Here is a 17,386-nt window from a genome sequence, read left to right as displayed (position 1 = left end):
GGACGTGAATCTGATATTCATATTGTGTCTTTTATAATCAACTACAATATTTTCTTATCAAAGTCAAGAAACAACGATTTCTCTTCCAGGGTCCAGTCAGCCACACCCCTAACCACGCCCCTGAAAATTAACATAATCTCACTCTTAATTTTTATCAAAATTGAGGTCTGGTCAGGATTAATATTTTGGCCGGTAAAAAATATGCCTGGCCTGTTGATTTTTACATCTACCGGCCAACTTGGCCGGTGAATCAGGAAGTTAATTTCGGACACTGCTGCACGCACGTGCAACTACGCGCAGTGAACGGCTGCCACTCAGGGCTTACCCACTCCCTGCTCATAAAATGCCCACCGCCAGGAAGAAAATGGTGAAGAGCACACACATCGGATCAAACTGTTCTCTTGCTAACAGCATTATAAATTTATGAGTTACTGACTTCTTCACTACATGTTCCTCCAAAAGGTGATACTGTTTTGCTGTGTATTAACCCTTTGCAATATGCACATATCAGCCAATGGGTGAGAAGGGAAATGGGTGCCAATTGCCGGAGCGAGGTAAAGACAGGTGTGGCTTGATACACATCTTGTTTGGTCTACAGACAGCTGCTCAAGCTCCACCTAGTGGTGAAAATTTGCTTATTGCTCCTTTAAGGATATCTGGGAGAGTTGTGCTTATTTCAGGTTTTCTATGTCCAAAAAATTCTATACCACGTTTAATTTGAACACACTCATGCACTAAATGTCAAGTTCTTAAGAAAGCTTAAATTTCACAACCCATAAGTTCCTGCCTTCTCGGGTACATGGGCAAGTAAATAATGGGATCTTCTCTGACTTTAACTGTTTAGGTCTGCATTTCTGCACTATGTTTATATTTACTATTGAGCCAGAAATTGTTTTGGAAAAAGCCAACCCTCTGTCTGTTCATTGATCATTTTGCTCATTTGTGTTTTATCCACACCTTCTCATACCCTATTCTTTTCTCCAATTCATTCTTTCTATTAATGTTCAATCCTCAAAACTGACCTCTTTTTGAACTCTCATTCCTTCTCCTCTTCTTTCATCCTTGTCCCAATTTGATCTCTTACTCTTTTCTTTTGACTTGCTTCATGCTTTACGTTATTACCACCACCCATCCCCAATTTCTCTCTCTGTAGGGAAAAGTGGCCCAGACAGCATGTATGTCTGCGTGTAAGCATCTGTCCACGTCACTTATGCAGATGCTCCTCGACACAGAACTCAAGCAAATCAGTATGGGAGCCATACAGCAATTCAACTTGGATGTCATACAGTGTGAATGTGAGTATAAAGAAAGGTTAAAATAAAATTAAATTTTTTTTTATCCTGTTCTATCTAAAACATTGCAAGGTTTAAAAATATTTTTAGTTTTAACATACATTGTAAATCAAATGAAGTATTGAAAAGTATAGACTTCATAGGTCTTCAATAAATAGCCATACAACATGCATAAAAGACCCCCAGAGTTCTTGGGCAGATATTCATTAAGTTGGTTATAGTCCGTTATATGTTCATTAGGCCTAAGTTACTAGTTTTAGGACCTTTACCAGCTAGCTAAAATTTGCATTTGACGTATAAAATGAATAATATCCAACTGTGTTTCTGTGTCCTCTCAGTGTTTGCCAGTTCAGAGCCAGTACCTGGCTTTCAAGGTGACACGCTCCAACTGGCCTTCATCGACTTACGACAGGTAAACTTTCTGAATCTGCCTGGTCTTCCAGCCATAACCATAGCATAACCTCTGTTAGCTCTATGACCACTAGTTGTATGTAAATAGCAGCAGAGTCTCATTGCTTTCTGTCCGCGCTGACCTGTTAATCTTACCCCTGGCTCACAATGAATGCGGTGTAGATACGGTTGCGGTGCAGACACAGTTGCAGCGCCGCAAGGAACCCAAATAATTAGAAATCAATGTGTCAATTCACATCAGTTGCATGAGGTTGCGGGTCCAGTTATCGAGGTCGTGTAGTGCTGCAAAAAAAGTCTGCAAGAAGGAAGTTTGAACCCCACGCTGCAGCAATTCCCGGATTAAGCTGCTGAATTTTACGTGCCAAACAGAAAACATCGGGCACTAGACAGGATAATGTTCCAGTGAATTTCACCAACTTAGCTAGTTTGACTATAGTAAACAAAACGGCGACACAGAGACACAAGGAAATAGAGGGGCTTTTGGAGGATGAAATATGATATTTAAGAGCACGGATAACAGGTTTTGCCCTGAAAAAACGAAAAGCATGGCTGCCTAGGAGCAATGTGAGTCGGGGTTTGTGGTCAACCGGAACTGGATCAGGACCGTAACCCGCACCACATTCAATGTGACCCCAGCATAAGCTTAAGGTAGAGGCTGGGATCATATCGCAGTCACATAAGTTCACAGACACATTTCTTGGTTGTTGTTTTTTTTGGCCCACAAAAAAAAGTTTAATATTCAGGAATGTAATTATTTCCTGTTACTGTTATGAGAGATTAACCCTTAACATTCTCTTTTGTTTAAATTACATTGTTCTTTCAAAGGTAAACTTAATATTGTTGGAGACATTTAGGAGGGACAGAAGACAGCAGTAGAAATGCCCATTTGATTAACGTCAGGGTTTAGTATCTAGTTAGCAACATTGTAATAGTGATTGATGCTTCTACCTGTTAATCTGTTTAATATACTGAAAGATGGCTGTCATTTATTAATCCTTAAATATTTGGGGGGAAAAAATTCTACTTTGTGCAATATCTACACTTGTTATCTTCTATGGTTGGCGTTTCTTTAGAGTAAATTTTTTTTACATTAGACACGTTTGTTCTTTTTTCTTCTTTTTTCATAGCTAATAATTGTGTGTAACTGTCTGTGCTTTTGCTACTGTCATACCCTAATTTCTGCATTGCGGGACAATAAAGGAATTCTTATCTTCTTATCTAATAAGAACGCAGCCAAAGATGACATTGGGTTTGAAACACAAATTTCAACCCATCAACGCATAACAGAGTCGCTGCATATGAAAAAAAATGTTAGATGAAAGTCTCATGCACAAATTTGGGTTCAGATAGGGAATATTAATGGTTTATCCAGTAAGGAATAGGACGTGAGGAGAAATATGTTCTGTGAGGAGTAGCTTGGAGAAAAAGAAAACGCCTAACAGCATGTAAACGTTTCCACATATCATCAAGATGAACACCATTTATCTTTTAACAGATTACAATAATGTTGAAAAATAGTAACCAGAAAAATATTGGTTGCCCACAGAATGTCTGATATGAATGAATGAAAGATGGGAAAAACCAAAGATTTATTTTAAATTTTAAAGTTACAACATCAAAACAGAGTATTGTTGGTATGTTAACAGACACAATACCTGAAACTTAGTTCCTCACACAGACGGAGTCTCTGCAGATGTTGAGTAATATGTTTCTTTCATAGCATACTTGCAAAAAAATATGTGTTAAACAGTTACATTTTAGACATACTGATCTCATCTCTGGGAGCCTTCAGATCTAGAAATTATTCTTTGGCTTTACTTTACAAGGAAAACCTTACCTTCTGTGCACAGTGAATCATCAGCAATGTGCAGGGCAGACTGTTTATTATCTCTTTACAAGTTGGTCATGATCTTGTGTTAAGGATGGTAAATATTCTGGTTCAGTAATTATTTACAAACGCAATCTACAAAAGCCACTCTTCTGAGAAATTTTCTGCTCAATTCTACTTTTCTAAGAACATCTATTTCAGAAGCTAAAGGATGTTTTGTGATTTTCTGATCTCTTCCCAATCAACCTCTATAAAAGAAACATTACTTAAAATAATCCACAAAAAAACATCCTTTTGGACCATGTCCTAAGATATAGGTTGATTTTCCTCTGCTGTCCAGTCCAGTTCTCTCAGTTCAGTGTTAACCTATTTCCTTTGGTGAAAAGTCTGTGCTTAGTAAAACCTCCTGCATTAATTAGTCTCCCTCCCTCAGCGGCCCTGCTTTCATTCTGCCTCAGCTGCTAACATTTCCTCTGATTAGGTTTATTTTCATTCTCCATCCCTGTCTCAGTTTATAAGCTCACTGGTTCTCTTTGTTTACTGCTAGACTCTTCTGTTCACTGTCTGTCACCATATTCATGACTTTGCTTGTCTTTAACAAAAATTTAAAAATATATGCTTGAAATATTCAATTCAATTTATTCAATTCAATTTTATTTATATAGCGCCAAATCATGAAACATGTCATCTCAAGGCACTTTACAAAGTCAAGTTCAATCATATTATACAGATTGGGTCAGATTATACAGATTGGTCAAAAATGTCCTATATAAGGAAACCAGTTGATTGCATCAAAGTCCCGACAAGCAGCAGTCACTCCTGGGGAACCGTAGAGCCACAGGGAGAGTCGTCTGCATTGTACATGGCTTTGCTGCAATCCCTCATACTGAGCAAGCATGAAGCGACAGTGGGAAGAAAAACCACCCATTAACGGGAAGGAAAAACCTCCGGCAGAACCGGGCTCAGTATGAACGGTCATCTGCCTCGACCGACTGGGGTTACAGAAGACAGAACAGAGACACAACAAGACAGACAAACAAGCACAGAAGCACACATTGATCTAGTAATCTGTTCTACATTAGATGGTAGTAGCGGGTGAGCCGTCTTCTCTGGATGATATATAAGTAACAATAGCACATAATATTTTTTTATTATGAGTGGAGACAGTTTCTATACCTCTAGGTTTCCATTGGTGTGCCTAGAACGTCATTAATACCAGCGAAATGCTAAATTGTCATAAATGATAGGATGAGTCCTCTCCTATTAAATGCTATATATCTCCTCAATATGAACTAGAATGATCTTTAAAGAGTTAAAAAAATCTGTCTTATCTAATTATTTGTGTTAAAAAATTCCTTCAGTTTTTGGAAGTGTTACTCCAAATACTTGCTCTTTTTGTTGAGCCTTTCTGTGTGTCAGTTTCTCAAATGAATAATGCTATTACCACTAAGCTGCTCCATCAGTGCTCTTTCAACATGGCCCAAACATCCAGCTGTTTCGCCCTATGTTGTTAACATACAATGCTGTATGTGGGCGAGAGTCAGAGGGGGATCTTCTCCATAAGGTTAACCTCAGGTCAATGGGCATTTCACCTCAAACACATCATGTATTTAAAGAAACCCTACCTAGGAGATGCATTTCTATACTAACATCACACAATCTGATCTCTTGATCCTCCCTTTTTCCTTGTACTCAATCACAGTAGTTCACCATAATTATGTCCCACCTAGGGTGGAAATTATCAAGGTTCATATCCATGTACTCAGATTTTTTTTAGATTTTTTTCAGTTAGTGGTAGATAGTATTTAGAAATATCACAAATAATACCAGAATTCTCTGTGAAAGGTTTGAAATGTAAACAGAAGAAATTTGACAAATTCTAGACAGTTGCGTAGTGCTCTTGGTCTGGCCATTCTTTTTATCAAGTGCAGAGGCTGCATGAAGGATTAACATTGTTTTGTCTCTGTCATGGGAGTGGAGATTGTAGCCAAAATAATAATTTTTATGTCTCCAGTTCTGGTATGCAGCCTCCTTTACAAGTTAAGGTTGGTACAGAACTCTGTGTAAATGAGTAAAGACTAGTACCAATGACCAAGGCTACGCTCACACTGCAGGGAAATGCAACCCATATCTGATGTTTTGGCCCATATTTGACTCCTATACGTTTTTTCATGGCAGTCTGAACGGCCCAGTTCCAATCATTTCACCCCCCCCCCCCCCCCCCAAAAAAAAATGATCCGTCTTTCATGTCACTCTCCGGTTTCCAACTACAAATCCACACACAGCAGTAGCAGTTAGCTCTCCATAAAAGGCCGTTGTTAATAGCTGTGCTGCTTTTTTCTTACCTTATATTTGTTGCTATGATGTGGTCTTAATATTGTCGGCCCCTATTGCTCAACAGCTTTTTAACAAGGACAGATGCCGGCACATCTATGTACATTTTGTATGTATGCACATTTTTTTTTTTTTTTTGAGAATTTTTTAACAAAACTTTATTGAACACTTCTAGAAACCATTACATTCACCATTAATTCCGTAAACAGCCTCGCTGGCACCTCAGAGCTCACAAACAGGCAGAAGGCACCTTGGACTCCCTCTCCTGAATGGTGAACACCGGTGGCTAAAAACCATTAACAACATAGAATGGAGAGAGACCAGTGGTACTAGAAGGCGTGGAGTTTATAGCTTGCTCGACCCAGGGTAAATTTTGTGCCCACCTAGTGGGATCAGTCTCCCACATGATGCGAAGTTTGGTCTCAATCTCCTGGTTGGCCCTCTCGGTCTGGCCATCAGTCTGTGGGTGAAAGCTGGATGACAGGCTGACAGAGATCCCCAGCATAGCACAGAATTCCTTCCAGTATTGGACCACGAACTGGGGACCTCTGTCTGAAACTGTCTGTCGGGATGCCATGGAGCCTAAACACCTCCTTAGTCAAGATGTTTCCCATCTCCTTGGGTGAGGGAAGCTTGGGTAACAGGACCAGGTGGACCATCTTGGAGAACCGATCGATGATAGTGAGGATGACAAAGTTGCCCTCCGAGATGGGTAGACCCGTGATGAAGTCCATAGCAATATTGGACCAGGGCCGAGAGGGCACAGGCAGAGGGGGAAGTAGTCCGGAAGGAGGTCGTCAAGAGACCTTGGCCTGATTGCACTGTGGGCATTGCACAGGCGTGTCAGGTGAAGGATCAGACCAACACTAGTGCCAAGATCATGACCCTCAGGCTGGACTGATCATGGCTCCACTCTGACAACTTTCAGAGGTGACCTGGAAGAGAATATCTGTATTAGTTTTGCATCTTGGATTTAATCACCCACACACCTGGGTTATCACCTGGCAACAGTTATCACCTGGTTGTCAATTTTGTATGGATTAGACCTAATGTGCAAAACAGTTGTAAAACCTTAAAAACCTGCAGTATAAAATTCGATGTCCCAGCTGTCCATGAAATCAAGGTTATCAAAAAATCAACACAGCCAAATACATATTGTAATACCCACCCGGACCAGCCTGTCCAGTAAGTGAATCGGGTCAGTATGCTGCGGGGGTTGAAACAATTCACCAGTTCTTTTACCTATAGCTTCTGTGAAACTAATACATATGCTAAAAGTAGAATATGGGTAAAACATACATCAAGGAGATTGCTCACTCTACCAAAAAGCCCGTTCCTGTAATGAATTTGGATGGACCCAAGGACAACCCGAAAGCAGGACAGTAAAGCTTTAACAGTTTTTATTAAAGAGGAGGGCGACACGGACTCCCGGTTAGTGCGGCTCGCACTCAGCTACCGGCAGCTCCTGAAGACAGAGTGGTGGGTTTGTGACCAGCGGAGGCAGGCAGGAATGTGAGTTGGAAGCTTGGTCACTAACCTGGCCGCGGGATGGCTCGATTGGACACAATCTTGGTTTCAGGAAACGACGGAGTCCGTGATGGGATAATCCAAGGTTCTTTATCCAGGTACAATCCGAGTCTTGACGAGGGGGAGATCCGTTTAATCCAGCAGAGGTATCCAAAGGGGTCCGGGTGGCTCTGTGGAAATCCCTAATAGGGGATTTGTCCAGATGTGGCGGGATGGTAACCCCACTGACTTCTTTAGGGCCCATAGCCCTCCCAGTCGATGAGGTACTGGGTACCCCGAACCCACTTTCGGGACTTCAGGATCCTCTTGACAGTGTATGCAGTGGAGCCATCAACCAGAGGGGTGGGAGGTGGGGGTGTGGAGGCGGGAACCAAACTGGAGGTTTTGACAGACTTGACCCGGGAAACATGAAAAGTGGGGTGGACCTTCATGGCAGAAGGCAGACGGAGATAAACCACCACCGGGTTCACCACCTTGGACATAGTAAATGGCCAGATAAACCGTGGTGCCAACTTTGTGCTGTCGACCTTCAAAGAAAGGACCCTGGTGGATAGCCAGACCCTGTCTCCCACCTGGTACGGCAGAGCTGGAACTCGCCGGCTATTAGCCGCGCGGGCCTGATTTTGAGAGGCAGCGAGTTTGGCCCTCTTGGCCCTCCTCCAGGCATGCTGACACCTTAAGGCTGAGAGATGGGCAGACGGGACTCTGGATTCCACCTCCTCAGTGGTGAACACTGGCGGTTGGAACCCGTAAACCACGTAGAAGGGGGAGAGACCAGTAGAGCCGGAGGGTGTGGCATTGATAGCGTGCTCTACCCAGGGTAAATTCTGGGCCCATTTGGAGGGATCAGACTGGCAAAAGAGGCGGATCTTGGTCTCGACCTCCTGATTCATCCTCTCAGACTGGCCGTCTGTTTGGGGGTGGAAGCCGGAGGAGAGGTTAACGGAGATGCCGAGCATGGCACAAAACTCCTGCCAATAACGGGCCACAAACTGGGGACCCCGATCTGACACTATGTCAGAGGGCAGACCACGCAACCTGAACATCTCCTTGGATAAGGGGAGCTTAAGTAAGGGGACCAAATGGACCATTTTGGAGAAGCGGTCCACAATAGTGAGGATAACCGAGTAGCCATCGGAGGAGGGGAGACCAGTAATAAAGTCCATTGAAAGACTGGACCAAGGCCGAGGAGGAACGGGCAGAGGACAAAGCAGACCTGAAGGGGGGCGACGGGAAGCCTTAGCCTGATTGCAGGGGGAACAGGCTGCGATGAACTCCCCGACGTCCTTGGCCAGGGAAGGCCACCAAAACTGAGATCGGATTAGCCGAAGGGTTCTATTGATGCCAGGATGATCGTATAGGCAGGAGCTGTGACAAAACTCAATGACTCTAGGTCTGAGGTGGAGAGGGACAAAGAGCCTGTCTTTAGGACAGGCCTCGGGTATCTGGACGGACCCAAGAGACTCCCTTACCTCCCTTTCGAGCCCAAGGCGGGAGACAGCACATCTAACTGTGTTCGGCAGAATTAACCCCCGTTCTTGATCTGGGTCCTCCTCCTTAGCCTCGAAAATCCTGGATAAGGCGTCGGGCTTGCCGTTCTTAGACCCAGGCCTGTAGGAAAGGGTAAAGTTGGAATGGCTGAAAAACAAAGCCCACCTGGCCTGTCTGTGGTTGAGTCTCTTGGCAGTCTTTAGATAATCCAGGTTGCGGTGGTCAGTCCAGACCAAGAAAGGTGTCTTGGAACCCTCGAGCCAATGCCTCCATTCTTCAAGGGCCAGTTTAACAGCCTGGAGTTCCCGGTTGCCTACATCATAATTCTGCTCGGACTTAGACAACTTCCTGGAAAAAAAAGCACAGGGATGAATGCAGCCATCACTAGACTCCTGGCGTAGGACAGCCCCAACCCCAGAACTAGAGGCATCCACCTCCACTATGAATTGCCTCTCTGGGTCGGGGGAATCGAGGACCGGTGCTGAAGTGAACAGTTCCTTCAGGTGCGTGAAGGCCTTGTCTGCCTGTTCATTCCAAACAAACCTGGCCTTGCAAGACGTGAGAACGTGGAGTGGGGAGGCGACCTAACTGTAGTTGTTAATAAACCTCCTGTAAAAATTAGCGAACCCCAGAAACCTCTGGAGTTGCTTACGGTCCACCGGGGTGGGCCACTCGGTTACCACTCAAACCTTGGCTGGATCCATGGCAATCTGACCAGAGGACAAAAAAAACAGAGGAAGGAGGTTGATGTTGTGTGGAATTCGCATTTCTCAGCCTTGACGTACATCTGGTTCTGTATGAGGCGGAGAAGGACGGAGCGAACGTGTTGTTTGTGAAGGGTGAGGTTCTTGGAATAGATGAGGATATCGTCCAGATAAACAAACATGAAGTGGCCAATCATGTCCCTGAGAACCTCATTGACCAGATTTTGGAAAATGGCTGGGGCGTTGGTAAGACTAAAGGGCATGACCAAGTATTCATAATGGCCGGTAGGGGTGTTGAACGCGGTCTTCCATTCATCACCCTCCTTTATACGGACCAAATGATAGGCGTTGCGAAGATCCAACTTAGTGAAAACCTGAGCCCCTTGGACCTGGTCAAACGCGGTGTTCATTAGGGGGATAGGATATCGGTTCTTCACCGAAATGTTATTAAGCCCCCTATAATCAATGCATGGGCGGAGGGAGCTGTCTTTCTTCCCAACAAAGAAAAACCTGGCCCCTGCTGGTGAGGAAGAGGGGCGAATAATGCCTGCTCCTAGGGACTCATTTATGTAGTCCTGCATGGCTTGGGACTCAAGAGGGGATAAAGAATAGAGACAGCAGGTTTGGTTTTGCTCAGTAGGGATCCCCCACCCCCTACTAAGCTTGGCCTTTTACTGGACAAGCCCGGACCTGATGACCGGCCCCCCCGCAATAGAGGCAGAGTCCCTGTTGCTGTCTGCGCTGGTACTCATCCTTAGACAGACCCAGCTTGCCCAACTGCATTGATTCAGGTTCAGATGGCTTCTGAGAGACCGGTGATGTGACAGGAGGAGGAGCCGAAAACCGAGGATGGGTTGTGGGGTTTGAGCGACGTTCCCTTCGGTGCTCCATGAGACGGAGATCCACCCTAGTAGCAAGCTCCTCGAGCTGTTTCAGGGACTTCGGATAATCCCGGGTGGCAAGCTCATCTTTTATTTTGTCATTGAGCCCATGAATAAAAACATCCATAAGGGCAAACTCATTCCATAAACTCTCTGCTGACAGTAAATGGAAATCAATAATGAATTCGGCCACAGACCTATCCCCCTGTCTCAGGGATAAAAGCCCCCTAGAGGACTCCTGGCAGGGCAGCACGGGACTGAACACTCTCACAAGCTGCTTGGAGAAGTCATGATACGAGTGGCAGAAGCGTGAATCATTCTGCCACTCGGATGTCCCCCATAGCCTGGCTTTACTGGCCAACAGGGAAATCACGTAGGCGACCTTGGACCGGTCGGTAGGGAATAAGGATGGCGGCAGCTCGAAATGTATCTCACACTGCGTGAGAAAAGCCCGACAATGCTCCGGATCGCCACTAAAAAACCCAGGCGGAGACGGCGTCACCGGAAGTGACGGAGGGCTCGGAGGAGCTGCTTGCGGAAGTGGAGGCTGTGGGCTAGCCTGGTTTCGGAGATGATTAAGGATCTCCGAAACGCCCACTTCTAAGTCCGAAATGGATCTTTCTACTCCCGTGCACCACTGGACCTCGGGTGCAGGGTCCATGTTTTTGGCGTGCTGTAATGAATTTGGATGGACCCAAGGACAACCCGAAAACAGGTCAGTAAAACTTTAACAGTTTTTATTAAAGAGGAGGGCGGCACGGACTCCCGGTTAGTGCGGCTTGCACTCAGCTACTGACAGCTCTTGAAGACAGAGTGGTGGGTTAGTGACCAGCGGAGGCAGGCAGGAATGTGAATTAGAAGCTGGGTCACTAACCTGGCCGCGGGATGGCTCAATTGGACACAATCTTGGTTTCAGGAAATGACGGAGTCCGTGATGGGATAATCCAAGGTTCTTTATCCAGGTACAGTCCGAGTCCTACTTTAAACTTTTATATTTGGGCATATAATGTAAACTTCATGTGTACAACATGCGATTGTTGGCTTTTAGCTAATATATAAGGATTACAACATGCAGTTTATAGGCACCGAATATTAGATATTGAAATTATTTTAAGCACAGATTTAGTTTTGCAAAGTCTTTGTCCCATCTCTAACTATCGTTTTTAGATATTGTGAACCTAAAGCCCTGTTTCCTCTAAATATTTATAATTTCTTGTGTTTTGCAGCTCCTGGATCTTTTCATGGTGTGGGATTGGTCGACTTACCTGGCTGACTATGGTCAGCCAAACTCTAAGTACTTGAGAGTGAACCCAGCCACTGCACTGGCTCTGCTTGAAAAGTAAGTGAATCGGGTCAGTATGCTGCGGTGGTTGAAACAATTCACCAGTTCTTTTACCTATAGCTGCTGTGAAACTAATACATATGCTAAAAGTAGAATATGGGTAAAACATACATCAAGGAGATTGCTCACTCTACCAAAAAGCCCGTTCCTGTAATGAATTTGGATGGACCCAAGGAAAACCCGAAAGCAGGACAGTAAAGCTTTAACAGTTTTTATTAAAGAGGAGGGCGACACGGACTCCCGGTTAGTGCGGCTCGCACTCAGCTACCGGCAGCTCCTGAAGACAGAGTGGTGGGTTTGTGACCAGCGGAGGCAGGCAGGAATGTGAGTTGGAAGCTTGGTCACTAACCTGGCCGCGGGATGGCTCGATTGGACACAATCTTGGTTTCAGGAAACGACGGAGTCCGTGATGGGATAATCCAAGGTTCTTTGTCCAGGTACAGTCTTAGTCTTGACGAGGGGGAGATCCGTTTAATCCAGCAGAGGTATCCAAGGGAGAATCCAAGGGAGGTTCCAGGTCCAGATCCAGGTCCAAAATCCAAAAAGCACAGACAGTTAATGGGGCAGGCAATCTCCGTTACTTACAGGCAGGCTGGGGTCAGAAACACGGGAAGGCAGTCCAGATCACTGAGGCTGACTAGCAGGACTCAGGCGGGCAGACAAAAATCCAGAGAGGGGTCAGACTGGCTCAAAAAACAGGGGCAAAAACAGATCGAGATGCAGACAGGTGTTCAGAAAAAAGGCTGGAAGTTCTCACCGTTTGGCTCGAGACGTTCTGGCACTGGAGGCTGCGAGGAACAGAGCTTTTAAGCAGGTAGGCGGAGACAGAACAGGTGCGCTGATTGCAATTAGCAGCCCCAGTGCCAGGAACGTTACAGTTCCTGCCATTTAACATCAATTCTGTTGACATCCAAACATTTTCTCTGGATGTAGCTAAATTATCTACAGAACAGGCGTGTATGAATGTGGGGTAAAATATTACTGTACAGACCACGTAAACCACATTAGTATATTTAAAAAATAACTGATTAAATTGGAACCAAACCAAGTTGGCGACTTGGCTTTCTCTGTGTGACTTTGTTCCATAACTGCACTTCTTTTCCTCTAAAGCTTTTCTTTTTCTGCTGTTTTTCTGCTGCTGCTATCTGCTGTTGATCAGAGTCTACAGGGGGTAGGTCCAGTATTGTCACTTTTCCCTTTTTTACATGCATACACTGGGTGCAGAATCTTACTTTTTAACACACAGTTTGTTTCATTTGTCTAAAATACTTTACTAATTCCACCATATGGTACATTTACAGCAAAGCAAGTTGTTCTGACTGGAAGCAATATAAAAAATTTTAGGTGTTTGAGTGGCCTAGCCAGAACTCTGACTGGAATCTAATAGAGAATAGGATTAGGAGGATGGCAAGGAGGCTTTCTAACATCAAAAACTTGGACCTCATCCCTAAAAATAAATCACAAATATCAGTGGAAACATGCAAACAGGTTGACAGAAACAAAAGATTCATAATTTAAAAAGTGATATTTATTTTACATTTATCATTTGATGGATTTCCTGATGGAAAAATATGTTTTGGTTGAATGAAAAGAGTTTTAAATCTAAATCTGCCAGGGGTATAAGTGATTTAGTGCTTAACTATAAACTAGTCTGTGTTCGCTCTTAAACAAATGATTAAATTGAGAACGAACACCAAGTGAATTTGTAGGTTTAGTCAGATTTGGGAGGGTTGGTAAACTACGGTCATCAACACATCTTAAATATACTTTTTTTTGCAACTGTGTTTGGTTATAGTTTAGACCTAGAATATTTGCAGTAATTTTGTCTCACTCACCATAATGTGACATTTAAAGCCGAGACCAGGGAGCTGGTGGGCCGCTTTTTGGCATGGTGTGGAAACAATCATCTCATTCTCAATGTGGATAAACAATGGAGGTGATTGTAGTTCAGGAGAAACAGCAATAGTACCAACCCTGTTACCATCCTGGGAGAAGTAGTGGAGGTGGTGGAAGAGTATAAATACCTCGTTGTTCACCTGGACAACAAACTGGACTGCAGATGCAATTGTAAAGCTGTCTACAAGAAGAGACAGAGCAGACTGTACTTCCTGGGGAAGTTTAGGTCATTCAGGGTTTGGAGCAAGATGTTGCAGATCTTCTGTTGGCTGTTGTCTGTTGTGGAGAGTATGACCTCCTCTGCCATCATCTGAGCAATTAACTTCAAGAAGCTCAACAAGCTTATAAAGAAGGCCATCTCTGTTCTGGGGACTCTTCTGGAACCTATAAACATAATTATGCAAGGAAGGTTTCTTCATATAATGAAGAACATTATGGACAACCCCTAAGCACCCTCTTCATCAGACTGTTGTACATCAGAGTGTCTTCAGTCAGAAGCTTCTCCAGATTTCAGTATATTTGAAAGAATGATGGAAGGCACTTATTGGTTCCTGTTGCCAGTAGAATTGCACTACTTGTAACTGATGTGCTGAAGTCATTATGGCTAAGTTTTATGTTTTAAGCAGTATTTGTTTTAGTGTGGGTCGGACTGTTTGGAGTGACAGATGTGCTGGGAAAGGCACAGAAAAATGAAACTGATGATAACTATTATTGTCACTTTAATTTTTATCACATAAATGGATGCATCTGGAACCTGAATGCCAAGACCAGTGTGGGAATGATTGCATTTTTACATACTTAAAGGGGCACATGGTCATTAAATGATGCAGTCCAGTCTGACCCAAATGGACCAGGACATTTACAAACTCTCTTTCTGTTTTCAGAATGAAAGACACCAACAAGAAGAACAACATCTTCTCTCAGTTCAGGAAGAACGACAGAGACAAGCAGAAGTTGATAGAGACTGTGGTCAAACAGCTGAGAAGTCTTGTCAATGGCATGTCCACCTAGAAAACACATAAACATGTGATCTGTATGTGCAATAGCCAGATAATATAAGTGAAACATGCATGCATTCACATGCACACATTGGCCCAGTGAAAAACGCCCTAAAGAACATTTTGACTGATAGAGATTGGTTCTAATACACCACAGAACCTATGCAGAGGATCACATTCAACATTCAAACAGCTCAGAGTTTACATCCATTTACCAGTCGCATGGTCATGACTGTCAGCTGAAAGCACAGCATTACACTGTCTGTAAAAAGCATGCAGGGAACTCCCTGCCAGGAAACAGGAAACCATGTCCTGTCTCTGTTGTACTTGTCAGTGGAATTCTGCTGGGTTATGCACACACTCCAAACTAGTTACTGGACACTTTACAGGATTGGAGAGAAACTATTTGTCAGTGGGTCTTTTGAGACAAACTTTTCTACATTTTTTGAAAAGGAATGATTGTAGTTGTGATCTGAGACTGGTCAGTACAGGAAGTAACAATGTGTTGGGCCAACCTACTGAAAGGTCCAAAACTCCTGTACCAAATCTGAATAGGACAAGCTTTTAGAAACACCCATCAAGATCATAATGTTTATTTTCATTTGGTAGATATTTTCCTGAATTTCATTCTGAAGAGTAACAGACATTGTTCATCTGGAACGATGAAGTCATTTACAATCCACTGATTCAATATTTCACTGATCCACAGATTCATAAATGTAGTAACCATGTGAAGGCAACATTTCAGACTAGGTCTCAGTTATAACTAATCCTGTTAAGATCTCTGGATCTATCTATCATTCAGTTAATGTGAGCTTCTTTTTAAAAACTCAAATAGCAAATTATGCATTTACTCACACACAGAAAATTAGGTTGTGTGTGCATCTGTGTTTGTTTATACATGTAACAGATGTAAAGTGAATAATTTATTGATTTTTTTAAGTTTGAGTTATTTATATTATTTGGTTTTTCAGGATGCTCCGTGTGTGTGTGTGTGTGTGTGTGTGTGTGTGTGTGTGTGAGAGAGAGAGAGAGAGAGAGAGAGAGAGAGTACAAAATACAAATTTAAGAGCAGATTAACTCATTATCCAAATATTGTTGATACTGTTGAATTATGTGGCAACAATGAATTATGCTGAAGTGAATGATGATGTCTTGGAAGACTGATGTTCATATAAAGTGTTTAGTTGTCCAGTTCATGGTGTGTTTTTTTTTGTTGCTACATTGTCACATAAGACATTTCCGTGAGGTTTGTGACGCTCCTATATCCACTCACTTTGTTTTGTACCCAGAAATTTGGCTTTTTATTAGCATTGGTTTTATATCCACCGTGCTCAAATGGAGTTTGAAACAGAGAGCACAAATCTCTCCAATAAACCATGCAATTCAATGGAAGAATGCATGAACACAGATTCGAGATCAACTGAAGATCCACGTAAATCAATATGAAAGTGAGTCTTTCATACAGGCTTTACTTGTGATGTGAGCGTAAAGGTAAATTTCTGCTATGAGAACATTTTTCATGGATTTTCTTCCCCCCAGAATGTTTGCATACTCCTATCGTTTTCTGTGAGTGTTTTTTTTTTTTCCACTGTGGAAATGAACTTCCCACACAGCATTTGCAGGGGTGGGAGAACTTCCCACTCTTTCACTGTCTACAGAGAATCAGAGAGACACTCCCATTGAGGAATCAACAGTTGGCATTTAAAGCAATGAAATAATAACTGATGATTCTGACACAGTGACTACACCTATTAACTAAAACAAAATCACTACAAAGTCCACCGAAATCTGGAACTGGAGCTGCTTATCTCCAGCAGGGGCTGTTTTGGTAACTTGCTCTTGAATTCAGGTGCACATAATTTAATCACACGGTAATGTCGGTGCGCACTTTTAAGTACCTCTCCATGTTCCTGAGTCTAGTTATTAGGGGGTCTAGATAGACTCACCTCACATCCAAGTTCCTGAATTCTCCAATGAGGAGCTCCAGGTGGACTCTCCAGTACTCCTTCAAGACATCTACAGGTACCTATGCAACTCTACAGAGCACCACCATGGGTTCCAGCAGGCCAGCCGCCATCCTCCAGAGTTGCTGTGAGCTCCAGCAGTCTAGTCTCCAGAGTCAAGGTCCTGGTTTAGTCTGCAGTTTCAAGGTCTGGTTTCCATCCCTCTGAGTCCAGTCCCAGGTTTTCTCTTCATAACCTGGTAGATTCAGGTACATTCTGGCCAGTGCCTCTGGCACTGCAAGCCTCCAAGGTTTCTCCTTTATTTGTGCCTTGCCTGTATCCTGCTTTTGTAAATTTTTATTTATATTCATTAAATATTTTGCACTCATCATGCTGCTCTCGAGTTCCTGTTTGCATTTTGGTTCCTCCTCGTTCATGACAAGTTAACTTTTATATTTCTTCAGATTAACTCTGATGAAGTATAAAGGTGTGAATTCAAAAAGGTTGAAACATGGAAATGATTTAAGAGTGTGCACACTTATACAACCAGGTTCTATTCATCTATTGTCTTCCATCTGTCTGAGATTGGTTCATGGAGACATCCCTCTGGTAGACGTTGTCTATCCAGTGAGTTCTGGATCTTCCACGGGATATGTTGCAAGTGGGATGTGGCCTCTTGCATTCAATATCTCTTTTTTTCTGTTATGATCCTTTATCTCCTGACTAGATGAGGGTT

At 43.3% G+C, this 17,386-nt stretch overlaps 1 protein-coding gene across 2 annotated transcripts; it reads left to right on the top strand.

The window, feature by feature from the left end:
- Nucleotides 1–1,133: 1,133 nt before the first annotated feature.
- LOC118564394 (exocyst complex component 6-like) lies at nucleotides 1,134–17,039 on the top strand. Of its 2 annotated transcripts, XM_036142394.1 has the most exons (5): nucleotides 1,134–1,295; nucleotides 1,631–1,704; nucleotides 11,695–11,807; nucleotides 12,970–12,981; nucleotides 14,591–17,039. In XM_036142394.1, the coding sequence occupies exons 1-5, from the start codon at nucleotides 1,178–1,180 to the stop codon at nucleotides 14,715–14,717; spliced, it is 444 nt and encodes a 147-aa protein (XP_035998287.1). In that variant the 5' UTR covers nucleotides 1,134–1,177; the 3' UTR covers nucleotides 14,718–17,039. The 2 variants fall into 2 exon arrangements, with proteins under 2 accessions (XP_035998287.1, XP_035998288.1); XM_036142395.1 differs by lacking the exon at nucleotides 12,970–12,981.
- The last annotated feature ends 347 nt before the right edge of the window (nucleotides 17,040–17,386 follow it).

The sequence above is a fragment of the Fundulus heteroclitus genome, chromosome 10, assembly GCF_011125445.2.
Source record: "Fundulus heteroclitus isolate FHET01 chromosome 10, MU-UCD_Fhet_4.1, whole genome shotgun sequence".
Taxonomy (NCBI): Eukaryota; Metazoa; Chordata; class Actinopteri; order Cyprinodontiformes; family Fundulidae; genus Fundulus; species Fundulus heteroclitus.
This window is presented reverse-complemented; position numbering and strand designations above follow the sequence as displayed.

Coding starts and splice junctions, on each gene's coding strand:
- LOC118564394 (XM_036142394.1), top strand. CDS start 1,178: ATGTCTGCGTGTAAGCATCTGTCCACGTCACTTATGCAGATGCTCCTC. Junction 1,296..1,630: donor GGATGTCATACAGTGTGAAT/GTGAGTATAAAG, acceptor GTGTCCTCTCAG/TGTTTGCCAGTTCAGAGCCA. Junction 1,705..11,694: donor CCTTCATCGACTTACGACAG/GTAAACTTTCTG, acceptor TGTGTTTTGCAG/CTCCTGGATCTTTTCATGGT.